Genomic DNA, 19,881 nt, shown 5'->3' on the forward strand with positions numbered 1-19,881 from the left:
TAGACAAGAAATATATGAACATCTTGCTGCCAGACATTGTAGAAGTCGTGACAGACTGCACAGAAGCGGTCACTGGAATATGATCAGTTCATGTTAACATTTGGCCTTAGACAATCTGCATAACCACCCGAGCTATTGAACTTTCAACAACTCAGCACTTCAATAACTTTTACCAAACATTCTATTGCACAATGGTGACTGTTCTACACAACCATTTCAGAGATTAAGGGCTCATTCACACCAGTGTGCAGAGGCGAGTTTTCCTGCATGCGTTCTGCAAGGACACAAAGAAAACAATTGTTCTTTATGTGCCCTGTTCAAACCACTAGTATAACGACCGGATTTTTTCTGCCCAGGAAATCTGCAATGTGTAAAACAACTCACTGAAATGCGCATGAAAAACACATGTTCTCTGCAAGTGAAATCTGCATGTTTTTTCATAAGTTGTTCTGCACCCATGGTGTGAACAAGACTAATCAAGTTCACCTTTGTAAAAAAAAAAAAAAAAAAATATAACAATAAATGTGCACATCTTTTTGCACGTAAAAAAACAACATGTCCCACCCAAAGACTATGCAAAGCATTGCACTTAAATCGAGGCTCCTGCAGACTGCCAGTGTAAGCTGTCTACTCATATATCATATGGGCAGGTAGTTACAGGACAGGAAGAATCAATGAACTACCTAGCGTGCTCATCAGCGACCTAGCAGTTTATTGAGAACTACAAGCCAACAGTCACAAAGGCTGACGGTACTTGTAGTTGACCCATTCACAGAACTCTGAATGAATGTCGCAGCTGGGTGGACAGTGCATTTTTTTTTTCAAATTGTGACAGCGGGTGCAGGGAGAGGACCTCTGTCTTGCTGTCACAACAGGGGATTTGGGGGGGGGGGCTGATGCAACAGTAACATGTTACACCCTGTATACGGGTAACAGTAACCTGTTACAAAAAGGTGAACTTGCCCTTTAAGGGTTTTCCGGGATTCATTTTTAGACATTCGAATCTGCTATAGATTAAATTTGTCTCATTAACCATCCAATTTTCAAATGTGTATGATTCATCCAATTTCCCACTCTACATACTGTAGTAAAAAGACAGGCAGTTCAAAACAAGGAGTCTGAAAGTTAGAAAATATTCTAGCACACAAATCATTACAAGATGCCTAACCAGTAGCCTTCCCTCCTAACGGAATAAAGTCTCTGACTTTAACAGGAGGCTGGGGGGGAACACATTATAGACTATTATTAGCAAACATTACATGCCATCCTATCAGAACTTCAGAATTCATCCCATCAGGAGTCACCCCATAACAGAATTCAAATCCCCTCATCATAAGATCAAAACCACTTTTTGAATATCAGATGTAGATAGGGCTCCTTGTTCATTGTGATATCCACACCAACATCATATTATGGCTTCTTCCTATATGCAGTATTTACATACATGGGGAATATTTTGGTAAAACATTTAAAATGTGAATTCTAGACCTTGCTACACCAGGCTAGGTTTTAAATATATTCTTTTCATATACACTGGTCTAAATACCAGAAATAAAGGAAATCTAAGCAGTGCAAGTACTGGATTTTGATTTATCTAATTTAAAGCCCTAGTAAAGTAGATCTCAGACTGGGGGAGGGAGAAGCAGAACAAGGGCCAATAAGGTGTGCTGCACTGCAAGAAGCATGATAAAAAGGAGTGTGCTGCTTCTCAATTTACTATACAATCAAAGGGTGGGGAAGGAGACCTTAAGTGAAATGGCAGCAGAAAAATATCAGGTCGCCTCTCCTACCAGGCAGCATTGTGCTATGTGGCAGAGCTGTATACAGTGGATATAAAACGCCTACACACCCCTGTTAAATGGTCAGGTTTCTGTGATGTAAAAAAAAAAGAAAGAAATCATTTCAGAACTTTTTCCACCTTTAAATGTGACCTATTAACTGTACAACTCAATTGAAAAACAATCTGAAATCTTTTAGGGGGGGGGGGGGGGGAAAGTAAGCATAAAAAAACTAAAATAAATGTTTTGCATAAGTGTGCACACCCTCTTATAACTGGGGATGTAAGCAACTGTTCAGAATTAAGCAATCACATTCAAAATCATGTTAAATAGGATTCAGCACACACCTTCCATCATTTAAAGTGCCTCGGATTAACCCAAAATAAAGTTCAGCTGTTCTAGTAGGTTTTTCCTGACATCTTCTTAGTCGCATCCTACAGCAAAAGCCATGGTCCACAGGAAGCTTCCAAGGCATCAGAGGGATCGCATTGTTAAAATGTATCAGTCAGGAGAAGGGTTCAAAAGAATTTCCAAGGCATTAGATCTACCACGGAACACAGTAAAGACAGTCATCATCAAGTGGAGAAAATATGACGCAACAGTGACATTACCAAGAACTGGCCGTCCCTCCAAAATTGATGAAAAGACGAGAAGAAAAACTGGTCTGGGAGTCTGCCAAGAGCCCTACACTGACATTAAAGGAGCTGCAGGAATATATGGCAAGTACTGGCTTTGTGATACATGTGACAACAATCTCCCGTGTTTTTCATATGTCTGGGCTATGGGGTAGAGTGGCAAGACGGAAGCTTTTTCTTACGAAGAAAAACATCCAAGCCCGGCTAAAGTTTGCAAAAACGCATCTGAAGTCTCCCAAAAGCATGTGGGAAAATGTGTTATGGTCTGATGAAACCGAGGTTGACCTTTTTGGCCATAATTCCAAAAGATATGTTCGGCGCAAAAACAACACATCACCAAAAGGACACCATACATACAGTGAAGCATGGTGGTGGCAACATCATGCTTTGGGGCTGTTTTTCTTCAGCTGGAACTGGGATCTTAGTCAAGGTGGAGGGAATTATGAACAGTTCCAAATACCAGTCAATATTGGCACAAAACCTTCAGGCTTCTGCTAGAAAGCTGAACATGAAGAGAAACGTCATCTTTCAGCATGACAACGACCCAAAGCATACATCCAAATCAACAAAGGAATGACTTCACCAGAAGAAGATTAAAGTTTTGGAATGGCCCAGCCAGACCCCAGACCTGAATCCGATCAAAAGTCTGTGGGGTGCTCTGAAGAGGGCTGTGCACAGGAAATGCTCTCACAATCTGACAGATTTGGAGAGTTTTTGCAAGGAAGAGTAGACAAATATTGCCAAGTCAAGATGTGCCATGCTGATAGACTCATACCCAAAAACACTGAGTGCTGGAATCAAATCAAAAGGTTCTTCAACAAAGTATTAGTTTAAGGGTGCACACACTTATGCAACCAAATTATTTTAGTTTTTTATTTTTACTTCCCTCCACCTAAAAGATTTCAGTTTGTTGTTCTGAGTTGTACAGTTTACAGGTTACATTAAAAAGGTGGAAAAAGTTCTGAAATGATTTATCTTTGTCTCTTTTTTTACATCACAGAAACCTGACATTTTAACAGGGGTGTGTAGACTTTATATCCACTGTTAATCTCAGGATTGGATGGACAGAAATCCAAATTCCCTGGAAGGAAAAAAAATCATTTCATCTGTGTATTTAGATTTTTGTGTGGATCCCAACTGGTATTCCAGATTCCCTACTGTAAAACAGACAACCTCTGCCTCTATAAATTACTCCTGCACTTGTGCATTCATAGCTATATATCTGCATAGAACATTAATGGTCTTATTAGACTAGAACTGCCAAGTTCATATGTCAGCAGCTCCAGAAAACATATCAATTTGCAGGTCAGGTGGCTTCACTTACCTGTTAGCATATGCACAGATGTTATCCACAATGGGGAGGTTCTTCAAGGCAGCTTCCACTTTTCCAAGTGAAACATATTCCCCTGCTTGGAGCTTTACCAGGTCTTTTTTCCGGTCTAATGAAGAGATTAATCACAAAATGGTAATCTCACATGTGAGCAAATCTATATTGCTGCAGTAATCATTCAACATGCATGCAAACCCTGAAAGGTATTACAGTTTCTTCAATTTGAGAAGGAAAAATCAGCCATATTAATGAATTCGCACAGCATTGTACATTGAGATCACTGAGAAATATGATAAATCATGCTCAAACCAGCTTTGCAATGACACGAAGCCTATAAAGTAAATTTATGTGCTAGGAGTACTGCATACAGTAAATAGGCAATGAATGGTTTCAATTATACACAATAAAAGGCATTATTTGAATCAGAGTTCTCTCTATAAACTTAGAAGTAATCTAAAAAATTAGTTTATGATGTGCATGGATATAAACAAATGACTTCTAATTTATATACTGCCTATACGTTTATAGACCAAATTCTATTTTGATTTAAGTAATGCCTTTAAAAAAAGGTAGATCCCAGTACACCTTGACTCCCAATCCTCCCCTCTGGCTCAGACCTTGATGAGCTTCCCCTCTCCACAAGGTTAACCTGGTAGTGAGAAATGGGGGGGGGGAACGACACTGGAAGGAAGACACTTAGAATGGAGCCACCATGATTCCCCACCTGATGTCTCCATAGCAGTACTCCCTCTGATAGGGAGAGGAAATCAAGGAGGGGAGGATGGCCTGATGTAAATTTATAGTCTGTTTCCTATACCTTGCAGGTAGGCAGAATTTTCCCTCAAGGGTGCAGCAATGAGAGGTAAAGCCTGTAGTTACCCCCCACCAAAAAAAACAAAACAAAAAACAAACACAGCACAAGGGACATTGCTTCAGTGAGACATGTCCCTTGTGCCATGTTCTCCTTTAGCAGAAGTCTTCCTCCTCCAGTGCCTCCACCCCCAGCGCCATCATCTTCCGGGGGGGAAGATGAAGGACCATGACAGGCAGTCATCAAGATTGCCCGACTATGCTTACCCTTACCGCCCAGCTGCTCAATTTATAGTAATCATTACTATAGCTTCAATACATGAAACACAATCTATGAATGGAGAGGGAGAAACTATAAATCATCTTCCTGTCCCCCATTCAGGGAACATGTTACATTCATAAGAGCTGTTGTACCAGCTTCTATGAATGGAGCAGCTGGGTGGAAAGGTGACCATAGTTGGGCACTCTTCATGAGTGCCTGTCAGGCTCTTAGTTACATTAACCCCCCTGAACCTAAAGACTTGGGGGCAGTGAAGGAGGAAGGTTTTAGTGAAAGAAGGACACAGAAGTACAAGGGACATGCCACTGCAGGTAAATGATGTCCCTTGTGCTGATTTTTTTTTTTTTAATAGGTAAACTTGAGATTTAAGATGCCAATTTTCCTGCCTGAAAATGTAGAGGATGAAACAAAAAAAAAGGTGTTTGGACCCAGTTAAAAATGGTCTGGGAAAATTAAGAAGCCATCATATAAACTTAAATTTGTAAGAATAAAGCAGAGTCTAAAAGAACTATTTTAAATATCGGTCAAGCCTAAAATCAACTTTAAGGCTGGAGAAATCTTATCAATTGGGAAAACCACTGGAAGCAAAAAATGAAAGGGTCTCTTTGGAGCCTTTTCTAATACATCAATTGGAGCTTGTGCACTCGCTCTCATTAAACATGGCTGCTGGCCCCTAAATTCTGCCTTTATTCATCCACGCAATCTATCCTCATTCCAGCATTAAAAGTTCAACTCCAGCCAAAACATTTACAATTTTGCTGAGGAAGAAGAAGTGGTTACAGCCTCTGCCATATTTTTATTGTCATTTGTGTCCCTAATGGGGAGATTACTCCTGACTTAGTCAGGATAGGAAGTGATGGGCATTCTCTCCAACAGGTACAATAAAAGCAAAAACATACTTTTAGTAAACTAAGGAAGTTTTTACTGCTGTCTATGACTATCTGTTCTGGAGATGCCCAGACCCACAAAATCCATGCAAAGTGATCACAGACAGGAAGCGAGGAAACAAATTCTCCAATGTAGTCCCAAGCAGGAAAAAAAAAAAAAAAAAAAAAAAAAAAAAAAAAAAAAAAACTGATCAAAAATGTAACTCCAAAATTTAAAAAAAAAAAAAAAAATCTAGAGCTGGACATCCATGCACAGAAATGGCATGAAAACGCATTAATAGAATACACATGAACTTGCGTTTAACTTTTCTGTAATTGTGGCCAGCCATCCAAGTTTTGGAAGTACAATGTGAATGTAACTTAAAAGATTGGCAGGAGAGAATCATAAATCCTTTGGCATGTGGAACTGTGAACAAATATATTTCAGCTGTGTATTTGCCTTTTTGCTGGAGTTTTACTTTAAGCAGACTAGCTGCTAAGAATAGAAGTACAAGAGCTTAGTAACTCTGGGTCAGTGTGTTAAATAGACAGGTCTGTTAGTAATGACCAGTACAACATACAAATTAAACAAATCATCTACCATTGCCAAAGTACTAAAGAGCTGCTAGATTATAGAAGAGATTTGATCTACGTCTTTGGTAGTACACAGACTACTGGAAAGCCTAATATTGTTAACAGGCATCGAAGAGTAACACTGGAAAATGGTACCTTAACTTTTCCGCAAATAACCAATAGTAATAGTAATATGCCAGAAGTTAATATTTCATGCTAAAAACAAAAGAAAAGGATCTTTAAGGAAAGAGGTAATATTTTCTTTATCAACGTCAAAATGTGGCAACAGCAATTCAGCTGTTGATGAACCAAATGTCTGGCAACTGCGGTCCATTTGCAACTCATTTAAATAGCATTTTCTGAACAGTAGAGAGGCTAGCCATACACAAGCAGGTGCCTCAAGATGGACGGATGATTTGCAGCACTGGAACCTTGCCACCGCTTCTCACACAACTTGGTCAATGGGAACGTATTGACCAGGTCAAGCAAATTTCAGACACACCAAATACAGCAATAACTGCTAAGCTTATAGTAAAACTGTTCAGCAGACACCATTGAACAAATTGATAGCTCTGATCAGTGGCTGATAAGAGCTGGTAAAAACATGTTTACCAGCCCCCTTCCTTTTCTGAAGGAATACAGACAGTGATCAGTACAGATCGCTTCTGTATTCATTAATCAGTGACACATAGTTTGTAAATGATATACAGTAAACACTGTTTACAATGTTTCATTTTATGTATAGGAGTCTCTATATAGACTCCTATCTCATTCATCTACAGTGCAGCTCAGTCTGCAGAGAAAGGGATGGTTTTCTGCCCTGGTCTCAAAAGAGACATGAGAAGGCCTGCTTAGACCCATGGGGGTTTATTTACTAAAGCTGGAGAGTCCAAAATAAGACTCCCTTCTGCATAGAAACCAATCAGCTTCTAACCTCAGCTTGTTCAATGAAGATTTGGCAATGAAACCTGGAAGCTGATTGGTTTCTATGCAGAAGGGAGTCTGATTTTGGACTCTCCAGCTTTAGTAAATAAACCCCATGATGTCTCTCCAAAGATCCCCCCCCCTCCAAAATATAAAAATAATAAAATAAAAATGTAAACAATGAGAATTGTACCTGTACAAAAAAACAAAAAAAAAAAAAACATAGCATGGGTAGATTTACCCCTGCCTGCTACCCACTACATCTTAAGGGTGGGTGGCAAAAATGCAGTTCAACCGAGCAATTTTGCAGCTCCCCAACCTCAGGTCTGGGGACACTACAACGAGACCATGCAACCACTGTGTCCCAACTGACATGAATAGGACTGCCTGCACAGGGATGCACAGAACAGAATAGTGCATCTCTGTGCGGGTAAACACAGCCCTCCATGGTTGTACGAGGCCTTAGTAGGAATTTAGCAGGGATCATGTACGTTACGTTGCGTTTGTGTGCAGAAAAGAATTTTAGTGCTTTTTAGCAAAAATAGTAATTTCATAAAAGAAAAAAAACAAAAAACTTTTGCACAACTATGGTGGGGCCTAAAAAAAATACAAACAAAAACAAAAAACAAAACAGTAACACCTTTTTATTCTACTGGTCCAATGCTTTCAAGAAAATATATGGTTTGGGGGTCTTTTACAGAATATTAAAGCTGTAAAGGGAAAAATGGAAATCTCCAGATTTTTAGAGAAATTTGGTTATTTACATTTTTGCGTGCGGTCGATTCTCACCATGTTGCAAAAAGGCGTGATTTAACATTTACAAATATTTGTTATTTGCTAACTCAATACACACTACGCTTTTATATTTAGTAAGAATTTAGCAGGAATTCTGCAAAAAAAATTGCTGTGTTTGTATCTGCTAATAATGATTTTAGTCTAGTTTTAGCAAAAATATTGTTTTGAAAAAGGTTTGTGCAAATATTGTGGGGCCTTAAAAATCAATTTAAAAGTGGAGCGCAGGGCTTGGCAGTGAAAGGGTTAACAGTAGCACAATTTCACAAGGGGAGGAAAAAAAACAAAAAAAACCTAAAAACCCGTTAACTTAAGATTACCATTAGCATTGGTGGTCCCTTCCATAGATCTCAGTATTTGTTATAGACTTATTTTTCAACAAAAACCACAAGAGGAACTTCTGATCTTAAAACGCCCTCTTACCGATTATTTTTAAGCAGCCATCAGGGTGGAATTCACCAACATCTCCGGTGCAAAACCAGCGCTGACCATTTTCATCCACACAAAAGTCATCCTTTGTCTTCAGCTCATTTTTATAATACCCCATTGTAACATTAGGTCCGCCAATCAAGATTTCCCCTCTGGGACATGGCTTGTCAGTATTGAAGTAACCTCCTGTGAAAGAGATCAGTTAACATGTCACTCAACACAACATGTCACAAGAGACTATTTACCAACATGAAACAAAAATATCAAATTCTTGTCACATTAACATGCAATTATTCCCACAAAGAGTAATCCGCACACACATTAAAAACCCACTGACCCTAATCATGAGAAAATACATTTAAGAATAACATGACATGTCACACAGGAATTGAGCTTATCGTGATTCTCAAAAGTCATTTCCTGCCAAAAGATATTTCACTGAAATCCGAAATGTTTACGAGAATATATGATATTTAAGGACAGAGCTAGTGATAAGTGTCCATAGGCCTGAATCACCCTGCTCTCTATCAAAATGACACTCACTATAGAACTATTATTTGCACATCTAAAACACTGGATCAACTGCTCACTTAAGGGCTTACTCCATCTTTAAGACCATGTTAAATTCTTATTTACGGTGTAACATGGTGCCAAGTGGTCAGTGTAAAGATTGCATTACTTGCAAGCATCCAATCTGCACTGATCAAAAGTACAATACACAACAATGTGAAGCCCAGGCCTGAGAACAAGACAGCTTCTAGGGTGCATTCTGCTTTCCACAATTGGCAGAATTAAACCATATGGGGTGGGGAATGGGGCGTGCATGGATAAATCTATGCAGAGAATGCCTTCAAGCAGTTTGTGGTCTGTTACAACTAATTATATGTGTCTAGGGCCCTAGACATTGCCTGCATACGCACAAGTGCAAAATGATTGCAACTTAACTTACCTTCTTCCCAGTTCTTGAGTCTTATCTCACAACACACCAAAGGTGCTCCCACTCTGCCCGTACTGAAGTCACACACTGAAAGACAGAGTAGCCCTGTTACTAAATGGCAAATGTGGGTATCTTCCACACACAAATAATGCATAGATACCACGATTTATCGTAAATTACATTGGACTAATAGGTTGTATTAAACAAGGTTATGCAACAAACAAGTTTATTGCAAGCTGAAGTTAATCTGCTTATATTTTGTGTTCTTTGGTCCCACCCTCAAACTTATTTTTTTTTTTTTTAAACACAAAACAAAAAAAAAAAAAACATTTTACTTTTACCTTTAACTACCATTTTACTTTTCATACCTTATTTTAAACCCAGTAATGTCATCACCAGGTCTCTGTGCTTCTTAGTACAATGCAGGCAGATCATGACTTCCATCGCAGCCTCCTGCCTCAGTACTCCACTCAAGAGCCCATGGTTCTGATGCAAGCATTGGGCTGGCTCTTTGGAGGAGTTATAAAGATATCAAAATGTCTTGATGGGTGGATGTCAGCCTGAAGGAGTGGAGATTCCTAAACAAGCTGCATTATCATGCAGACTGCCTTAGGTAAAGCCCGCATACAATGATGATCATCCTTAATGACTGAAAGCTGAAATCCAAGGAATGAAAGTGGTGGGCTAGGAATAGTAAGGCAAAGAATATATGACGCTATGGGGTTTATTTACTAAAGCTGGAGAGTCCAAAATCAGACTCCCTTCTGTATAGAAACCAATCAGCTTCTAACCTCAGCTTGTTCAATGAAGCTTTGGCAATGAAGCCTGGAAGCTGATTGGTTTCTATGCAGAAGGGAGTCTGATTTTGGACTCTCCAGCTTTAGTAAATAAACCCCTATATGTCCCTCATCGAGGAAATGAAGTGGACTGTGCGACTTGCTGCAACTTCTAAGCCCTATACACACAGGCCAAATATTGGCTGAAATCAGCCACTACAGTAGAAACCAGCCGACATTTGGCCTGTGTATACTGGTCCTTGTCTGACAGAAGGTGGTCTAACAGCTGGTTCTGTCGAACAAGCAAGCTATCATGAAATCATAAAATTAGAAGCCAATCGTCATCCAACCAGCACTCTCAGCCAACGGCTGTGAGCGCTGACCAGTGTGCTCTGGCGCGTAGAGATGGGGGGTTCGGGGGTCGCAGTGCCCCTGTCAGAACACAATAGCAAAGCAAGGAGATCACTGTACTAACATCGCATAGTTAGTACAGAGACTTCAGTTTTTCTTTTTTCCGTTCAGTCTATGTACCAGGCATAGCGTATATAATGTACAGTGTAGTGCATGCTCACAATATGAAGTAAAATCAAAGGAATTTGATTTCTGTGCAAGACTGAAGGTAAGGCTGGTGTTTTAGATTTAAACATTCTAGTTCCCCAGATTCAACCCCCTTTTTGAACATTCGCACTTGTCGGTTTTCAAAACCATTTTAAGCAGAAATCCCATTCTCTTCTATGTGGTTGGTCATTTCTGTGCTACAGTTTAGCACATTCTTAATTGGAAACTATAAGGAATGTTATAGTTTCCAATTAATTTTCCATGCAAAAATGACTCCCAAGACCCTCCATTCTGGTGCTCTGAGTTCAGGCATTCCCGTTCTGTCACACCACAATGAACAAAAGATTTACCCGCATCTTTTTATCTGATAAAATGGACCACAGCACACAGTAGTGCATTTGCACTTGACAATGAGGAATAAGGACTTTTTAATGATTTTTTTTTTTTTTTTCTTTGATGTTGAATATTTCTACTGTGTGACACACTGCATTGTTATACTGAGGATATATGTATAGAACACAACTTTTTTAATTGAGCGCAGCACGTATTTGTTACTATTCTTGCACATCGCATGTTGTGCTAGCTGCTATTTGCTTCAGTTTTTGTTCTTTTTGCCAATAGCACAGTTCTACTGAGTGTGCAGTTTTCAGTACATTGCCGTGTGATGTGGTGTAACGCAATGCAAGCATGTTGCCATAGTGTGTTGAGGTTCCATTAAAAATAAATTGCACCATAACAAACTAACACCTGTAGTATGCATTGCGGCATCACAAATATGAAGTTGGACTAAAAAATAAAAAGCATACATTTTAAATGTTATAATTTCAGAGTCCCACACTTAGTGTTATAGCATTATTGATGTATGCTGGTGAGCAGACAGCGTAATTTACGATTTTATTTGATCACGCTTAGCAGCAGAAACTTCCCATCAATCACAATGTTTTCTTACATAGAACAGCAAAGAATAAGTACTGGGCTGTTAGAGACATTTGGATTTTTATAATATTTCATGAAGCATGCTGGAGAACCTACTTTGACACTGATGATTAATAATGAGAAAGCTAAAGAAAAATAACAGATGGTATATAATATAGTATTGATTCATCTCATGGTTTCCCTGCATAGTGGTCATTTTGGAATTTGTGTGCCGTGGTCCTCACTTACGTTCAGTAATGGTGCCAGCACCACATGTCTCCGTCAGTCCATAGCCTTGTCCTACTGGACAGCAAAAGCAGATATTCATAAAGCGCTGAGTAGCAGCCGATAGAGGGGCACCACCAGAGAGTAGGACCCTCAACTTTCCTCCTAGAAGTTTTCGCACTTTCCAGAACACAACCCTAGGAAAACATGAATGAGAGAAAAGTCAGTAACCTTTTTCCTCTCCCCCAAACTGATCAAACTCTGTACTGTTACTTTTTGTTATTTTTTTTATATTACCAAACACACGCTGACTAGAAGAATTACTCTGCATTATTCCAGTTCTACCATTCCATATCTACGTCACAGAGCATCACACTGTGCAACAGCAAAAATCAAAAGTACTTTGTATATTGAAGTGTTGTTACAATAATTCTGACAGCTTTCAATGTTTTAATAAAAATGTGTGCTGAAACGGTCTGCACTAATCTACAGCACGCTAAATATTATGATCTCACAGAGCCCAGTGCCTAGGAAGCCATGTCTACCCTCCCGGTCACTTCTGTTGTGTGCTATTACATAATGCTATAGGCAGCTAGGCGAGGCCATTGCACTGTATGCTCTGGAAATCAAATGCAACAGTCCATTTGTTATGTGAACTCCAGACTTAATAAAGAGCCATTAGCAGACCCAGACAAAGATAATCCACTTCCCTAGAATGCAGACAAGGACTCCTAAACGGAACACACTCGGCTTACAATTTACTTAAACAGTCACACCACCATGTCCCTCCCTATGGCCTCATCTTCCTTCCTTTCCACAAAAGTCTCCAACATTAAGCCCTGCTGTTGCTGCAATATATTTTTTCCCTTCACTTCTCAATAGAAATCAAGAATATTGTGCAATTGATGTAATGTTTACAAACAGAATCATGCTTTTATTCCAACACAGCACCTATTTATGTTTGTTGATGCACTACTTCTACCAAACAAAAAAAAAAAAATTATATATATATATAAATATATATATAAATATATATAAATATATATATATATATATATATATATATATATATATATATAAAAAAATATATATATATATATAAATAAAGGCCTGGTTTTGGCCAAAAAAAAAAAAAAAACGTGGAACGTGTCGGATTTTTATAGCATTCCTCAAAAGGGATCTTTGAAAAATGAGCCATGATCTATAAAATATGGGTCACACAGTTCTACTAGTGCTATGAGAACATTTTTCAGCAGATATACTGTATATCTGGGTTTGAACTCTTAAAATACCCACGCTAAGGAGTCCATTTACATATTTATTTGTTCAGGCCTTATTTTATTAAAAAATAAACATTTGTTCAGGAAATCGTTTGACCAATTTATATCATCTTAGCTTGAAGGACACAACTGCGCAGACTAAATATAAATGACTACGTGGCCAACAATTCTGTCACCAAGGCAAGGATTGAACACAGGCATTTTCAGTGAATGCACACAATATCAAAAATCCGTTTAAGTCGGTGTATTGAGACTCCGATGTGACGCCGATGCTGTACCTGTCACACAGCGGGGTGCTGTATCCTCTGGAGATCTGCTTCATTTTGTAGTTGTAGGCAAGAGAGAAGAGACCCTTCTGAACCGCACTCATTGTGGCTACCTTACTCATAACATTCTTATAAATACGATCCATAATCTCCTACAAAGAAAAAAAGAAAATCGACTCTAAAAGGCAATTCACTTCTAAGTGACATGCACATAATGTTGTTTTTCTATGAAAACCGAGGAAACCGTACTGGAAAAATGCCTATTTAAATTTTTTAATCATACTGAAAGCCACTAAACTTTTTAAAATTTTACTTTGCGCATGTATCTTTTCTTAAGATGATATTTGAGTTTACATGAGTATGTACAAGTAAGCGCTGCGCAAACTGTTGGCGCTATATAAATCCTGTATAATAATAATAATAATAATGTAATGTACAAAATAAAAATACTCCCCTAACAACTAGTGGTGAAAAGCAGACACATGCAGCAAAATACAACAGGACACATAGTAACTATACAAGTGATATAGGGTGGATATTGTAAAAAGTGCAGAATTTCCGGCATTATCTTATTTCTTCTTAAAGTATCTCAAGGCAAAACCTTTACTTTTATATTTGGTATAGAATTATTCCTAATATTCTTTTTGCTGTCTCTAACCCCTTTGGGGATATTTACCACTCAATTTCTGCTGGTGACCATTGTCATGTTAAAAAAAAAAAAAAAATCCCGGTAATTGATGGCAAATCCAAAATGTTTGAGTTTTCACTAGAACAAGAGGTAGGGGCCTAATGCTGGAATTTCTACATTTAGTGCTGCACAAGTTAAATTAAAAATTAGTTTGATATAGTGTATCCTACATATGGTGCTGGCGGCTTGTTTAAAGATAAGACACTTTTAGCGCAGCTTTCTTTTATATATACAAATACTGTAGCTGCTGCCTTTTCATATTAGGGCACTTACCTGTCCAGGGATTCATTTGTGTCCTCACCCCAAGCTGATTCTTCAAACAGCTGGCGGTTGCTGGCATAGTCATCTTGACTAGGGGAAACCTTTGAAGTATCCCGGAGGGCTGCAAGGGGGCCGAACTTGTCAAAACCATATACCTGCTCCCCCCAAAAGGCGTCAAATTTGGAAGGAAGATAAGCGGAGCTTCCACTTTTGGGTGGAACTCCGCTTTAAAGTTAAAGATAGACAGTAAATCCAAGGTTTTTTTATTGCAGGGTCCTCCTGCAGATTACGCCTCAGATCTATCACCTATAGTCATTAACAGATTCATTAATACATTATTTACTTTTATTATTATTTCAAACACAGCTAATATAAGTGCCTGGATCTCCCTATATATTAATTTCATCAAGCACTGTCCTGAACAACAGTACTCAAACTGGGAGAAGAAGGAACAGCACCTGTGAGCCAATATGGATTCTAAAGCATTGCACAGATGCGGACAACCCTCCTGACAGGAGTGACGACTTTACCAGTATCCTGCTGCTACTTCATGGTCCAGTCAGCAAACGGAAAAGGGATACCGTGAACAGGATGCACTAAACTGCAGTTGAGACCATATATGTGGTTATGCTGTCTAGCAACCGTAAGTAAATTAGGAGATGGGCAGAAGAAAGTCACAAATCATAAAACAGATCTGAACTGTGTTTTTAGCTGTCTGGATGAAATTCAGCTGAAAAGACCAAACTGACTAGGGGGCAGTAGGACAGTGTACACGGATAGCCAAGAACTAGCTGCACAGAAAAACATTTGGCAGGTAGGCAGGGCCATTATGACTTTCTTTAGGAGTTCAAAATTTGAAAAAGTATTCCAGATTTAAACTGCACATGCCTGTAGTGCTGAATTAAAGTTCAATATCTTTTCTAAGCCACGGTCAGTGTGTGAAAGGAGGCAGGAGATCTACTCTAAGAAAACATCTGATGAATGCACAGCAGACCCATCAATCATCTCACAGGCTTGCAGGAAATCTGTGTAAATATTTGTACCTGCATCTTTTCACACACTGTGCTACAAATCTGAACACTGAGTCAGTATAACGTCAGGGCTGCCAGTTTACGGTAATGCCATGAGGAGGCCATTATCTCTTATTTTAAAAAGCAACTTACTGGGACAGCAGCCATCAGGGTGGGTTGAAGCTCTGATGCATCACCTTTGCTTCCTTTCTTGACTTTAGTAGACTAAAAAGCAAGAAAAAAAAAATCCATAAGTAACAGTTCTACAAGTGGAGGTGTTTATAAAAGAAAGAGCTGCTGAATGTGAAGAAAATACAAGTTGACAGATTACAGAATGGTTTGCGTCATCTCAGTGTTCTATGGATTTTCTTACCGTTATATACAGAACACGTAGTAACTCACTACTCCTGTGATCAGCATTCAAAGAACATTCCTCTTGGAGTGTACTAGATTTTCAGCAAAAACACATGTCTATGTCTTGTGTAACAAAGAACCCAATGTTCCTGGACTATTCTATAGATTCTTACAAAAAGACTGAGCCAAATACAGAAATTTAAACAGCTATGATGTGAGAGTCTTCAGTTACAAAGACATTGCTCTCCAAGGCACTTGATGCTCAGAGGAAATAGGAGCCAGAGCACATGTGCCAAAACAGAACACAACACAGGAACAGAGATATGAACATGTGATACCATATCAGAGGTTGTCCAATTCATTTTATTTCTATACACATCCTAAGAATTACTGTAAAATAACAAATGATAAAAAGAAAAAAAAACAAAAACCCCAACACATTTCACAGAGGTGTATGGAAAAATCAGTATAAGCAGAAAAGCGTTATGAAGGCAGATGAAGGGGGGGGGGAGGGGGTAAAAGATACATCTGACAAGGTTTTCCTGTACCAGACTAACATGAAGCATCATTCACATCCTTATATGGACTGGATATTAATTCATAAGGATCCAGACCAAAAATTGATAGTTTACCGACATGATGACAGGGTAGATTTATTTAGGGGAATACCACACCAACATTTGAATACCCCTAAGGGATTATGTCATTATGTGGTCAACTAAGACTTACTTGTGGATACAGATAATCTTAACCCACAAACACATGCTTTACCCAACTGTAAAGTTCTACAGAAAGCTAAATGAACATACTATAATCAATAAGGTAAATATATGTGAGCGCACATAAAAAAGTATAGCAGCTGTGCACCAGGTAACCATAAAAAAACCTCTAAAAGACAATATAAATCAAAAGTGCAGCGCTAGAGGAAAATCACAATATGAAAATTAAAATGTATATACATCATAGACAGTTCATTAAGTGTATATACATCATTAAATATTGTTCATTAGGTGACTTGAAGTGACTTCAGGTGCTCTCATGTGACTTTGTCCTCCTATGAGTAAGGTGCTGTGATATAAAGTGCGATAAGAATGCGCACTCACCAGAACGCACAATTTAATGAGCGTTTTGTTATATTTTTCCTGATGTCATCTGCCAATCTGGATAATATCTGGAGTCCGGTATATTCCCTCCTGTGGTCCTGGATGCTGTTAATGGGACATCAAGGTGGTCCGGAGCTCCCCTCAGGTGATAGCTTTGCTACTGCCCACTGGAGGTTGTAAAAGCTCCCTCTCTGCGAATTAATACTCCCCAGGGGAGTCAAAGCAGAGACATCTCCATAGTGTAGTATGATATAGCATTTATTGAGGCATGTGCGAGTATCCTTATAAAAACGAGCAGGTTAAAAAGTGTGGACTAACCGTCCAGAGTGTAAGATGGCCGCCGGAGTACTACGATGCTCCGGCGGCGTGACATCACGGCGTTGTTGGCTCCTCCTATGCGTTTTGTGCGCACGCACGTCATCTGGGGGGATTTGCCAATCTGCTTTGACTCCCCTGGGGAGTATTAATTCGCAGCTACTCACCTAACCACCGGAAAGGGAGCTTTTACAACCTCCAGAGGGCAGGAGCAAAGCTATCACCTGAGGGGAGCTCCGGACCACCTTGATGTCCCATTAACAGCATCCAGGACCACAGGAGGGAATATACCGGACTCCAGATATTATCCAGATTGGCAGATGACATCAGGAAAAATATAACAAAACGCTCATTAAATTGTGCGTTCTGGTGAGTGCGCATTCTTATTGCACTTTATATCACAGCACCTTACTCATAGGAGGACAGTCACATGAGAGCACCTGAAGTCACTTCAAGTCACCTAATGAACTATTTAATGATTTATATACACTTAATAAACTGTCTATTTATGATGTATATACATTTAATATTTTCATATTGTGATTTTCCTCTAGCACTGCACTTTTGATTTAAATGAACATACTGCTGTGCAAAAAGGACTGCGGGTGCCCTAGTCAACTCTAAAATAGCAGTGATATTCTATGAAACAAAATGAAAAGTGGGTACCGCCGACAACCTTTTTCAGCTGCCAATTTAAGTGCAAATCTAATATTACATTGAAAAAGTGCCTTTTTTTATGGTTATATTGCCTTTTCCTCCTTTTTAAAGAATGTACCTAAAACTGCTTAAACATATATGTGATACCGTGTTAATTGAGAAACCACTAACATTCAGAAGGTTCAGTGAGCAATGTCCTTCAGAAAGTTGTCCTTTTTGTATTTTTTGCAAATCAAGTCAAGCATTTGGTTTGGTAATGATCAATGTCAACACACCTATCTCAAAACACTTAAAGCATAGCTCCACCGAAAAGGGAAAGTTCTGGTTCAAAGACTGGTTCCCTGCTCCCCATTAAGATTGCCACCTTTGGGGAGTGGGGGGGGTGGGGGAAGCAGGTACCCGCTCCCACTGCGATCGCCTAGGCTCCTACCCTTCCGCCCCGTAGTCTTCTGGGACACGTAACAGGTCCCAGAAGACTATGGGGCCATTGAGGAAGCGCAGCGCTTCTTGCACATGTGAAGTGGGCACCCACCTGTGAAGCTACGAGTGGTCACAGCTGGGTGCCCACACTGAAGATGCCAGTGCCTGGAACACCAGACGGCTGGTGAAAAGGGCTGCGGGGAGGGCACCGCGGGATCGTAGGACAGGTGAGTGGCTGTTTTTTTTTTTTTTAAAGTCAGCAGCTACAGTTTTTATAGTTGCTAGCATTTTTTTTTTTTTTGTACAGTGTGAATGGAACTCCGCATTAAAGGCTAATTCCACCTTTTGCAAACCCCCCCCCCCCAAAAAAAAAGAAAAACAAAAAACGTGCCCACAAAGCATTGCAATTGCAGCCAGTGGATAATGATGCAATGCACGGGCTCCTGCAGGCTTCTCCAGTTACATTTCTGTACCCCAGGGGACGCTGTCAGAAACAGGGTGGGATAGTTTTGTAATGGGATTCTGCTGGCAACCATGTTACACCCTAAACATGGGTGTAACAGGCCAACTCCATCTTTTAGACCATCAGGAAGGGGTATTTGAATGTCCTGTTAAATGCTCCTTGAACTAAAAATTGAAACTTACCTGATCTGAGAGTGTCTGTGGTGAAGAATAGCCGACTCCGCATCCACGGGACAGGCACACCAGCTCAGCACTCAACTCCAACACATGTGCTAAAGGTAAGTAACCAATGTATGTGTCTCGCTCTCTGTAATATGGGAAAGCAAATTTATTGCTACATTGTAATATGTAACCTTGCCACAAGATAAACTTGTAATACCCTAATAAGAAAAAAAAAATACTTTACAGAAGATGACTGGTTTGGAAAAGGGCATTTTTAATGCCGCGTGAAAGCCTATGTTACAGCTCTGAGGTCACTGAGCACTGTTCGTGCTTACCGACCCATTGAGAAGACTGTCTCCCATAAAGAAAACTGTTCATGCAACATTATCCACATTGCTGTACAAGAAACTCTCCAAAAATCACACATATCCTACACAGATATGTTACAGGGGTGTTCTTAAACTTGTATACCTGACAACACACAGAGCAATACTGATGTTTTTACTTCCAATCTACACAATTCATCCAAGGAATAAGCTTTCATTGTAAAACTGGTCTCTTACTACACATATGAATCAATGCACCCAAAATTTCTAAAGGAACTCCTTACAAAACGTTTTACCTTACTTTTGAATGGATTGGCAATAAGCTTATAAGTCTGTACAAGAAAATGTGTATAATATATGACCAATTTTCCTTTAGATTTACCAAAAACTATAATATAGGATGTCAAACCTAAACACTTTCAATTTGTATGCAATCAGGCAGGCTCTTGCACTACATAGTTGAAGGTAAATCTAAGAGAAAATGAATATGAAAATTGTATAATGTATGGACAGCTTAAATCCTCTTATCAGATTTTTATGGCCGTCTGCAACACCACTGGGGAGATTTCTCCTCATTGCCTGTCCACAACTGTCATTGAGTAGCTGGGTCACAGACAGCAATAAAAACCTAAAAGGAGGTGCCAATACCATGTATCTTGCAGTTTTTATATTCAGATCTTGTTTTTTAGCTTTTAAAACCTCAATAAAAATGTATTGAAATAGGAATACCTAATCCTTTGCTATACAAA

General features: G+C 39.2%; 1 protein-coding gene across 1 annotated transcript in view; it reads right to left on the bottom strand.

Annotated features, from left to right (window-relative positions):
- ACSL3 (acyl-CoA synthetase long chain family member 3) overlaps positions 1–19,881 on the bottom strand; it is a 72,951-nt gene that overhangs the window by 16,439 nt on the left and 36,631 nt on the right. Inside the window, exons 6-12 of the mRNA XM_089694302.1 lie at positions 18,828–18,951; positions 15,487–15,558; positions 13,387–13,526; positions 11,853–12,025; positions 9,367–9,441; positions 8,412–8,603; positions 3,738–3,852 (exon numbers count right to left, since the gene is read on the bottom strand). Of these exons, the coding sequence (XP_089550428.1) occupies positions 3,738–3,852; positions 8,412–8,603; positions 9,367–9,441; positions 11,853–12,025; positions 13,387–13,526; positions 15,487–15,558; positions 18,828–18,951 (891 nt within the window). The remainder of the gene's footprint in view (positions 1–3,737; positions 3,853–8,411; positions 8,604–9,366; positions 9,442–11,852; positions 12,026–13,386; positions 13,527–15,486; positions 15,559–18,827; positions 18,952–19,881) is intronic.

This window comes from Staurois parvus, unplaced genomic scaffold (assembly GCF_062004578.1).
Source record: "Staurois parvus isolate SC_StPar_1 unplaced genomic scaffold, SC_StPar_1.0 ptg000658l, whole genome shotgun sequence".
NCBI lineage: Eukaryota > Metazoa > Chordata > Amphibia > Anura > Ranidae > Staurois > Staurois parvus.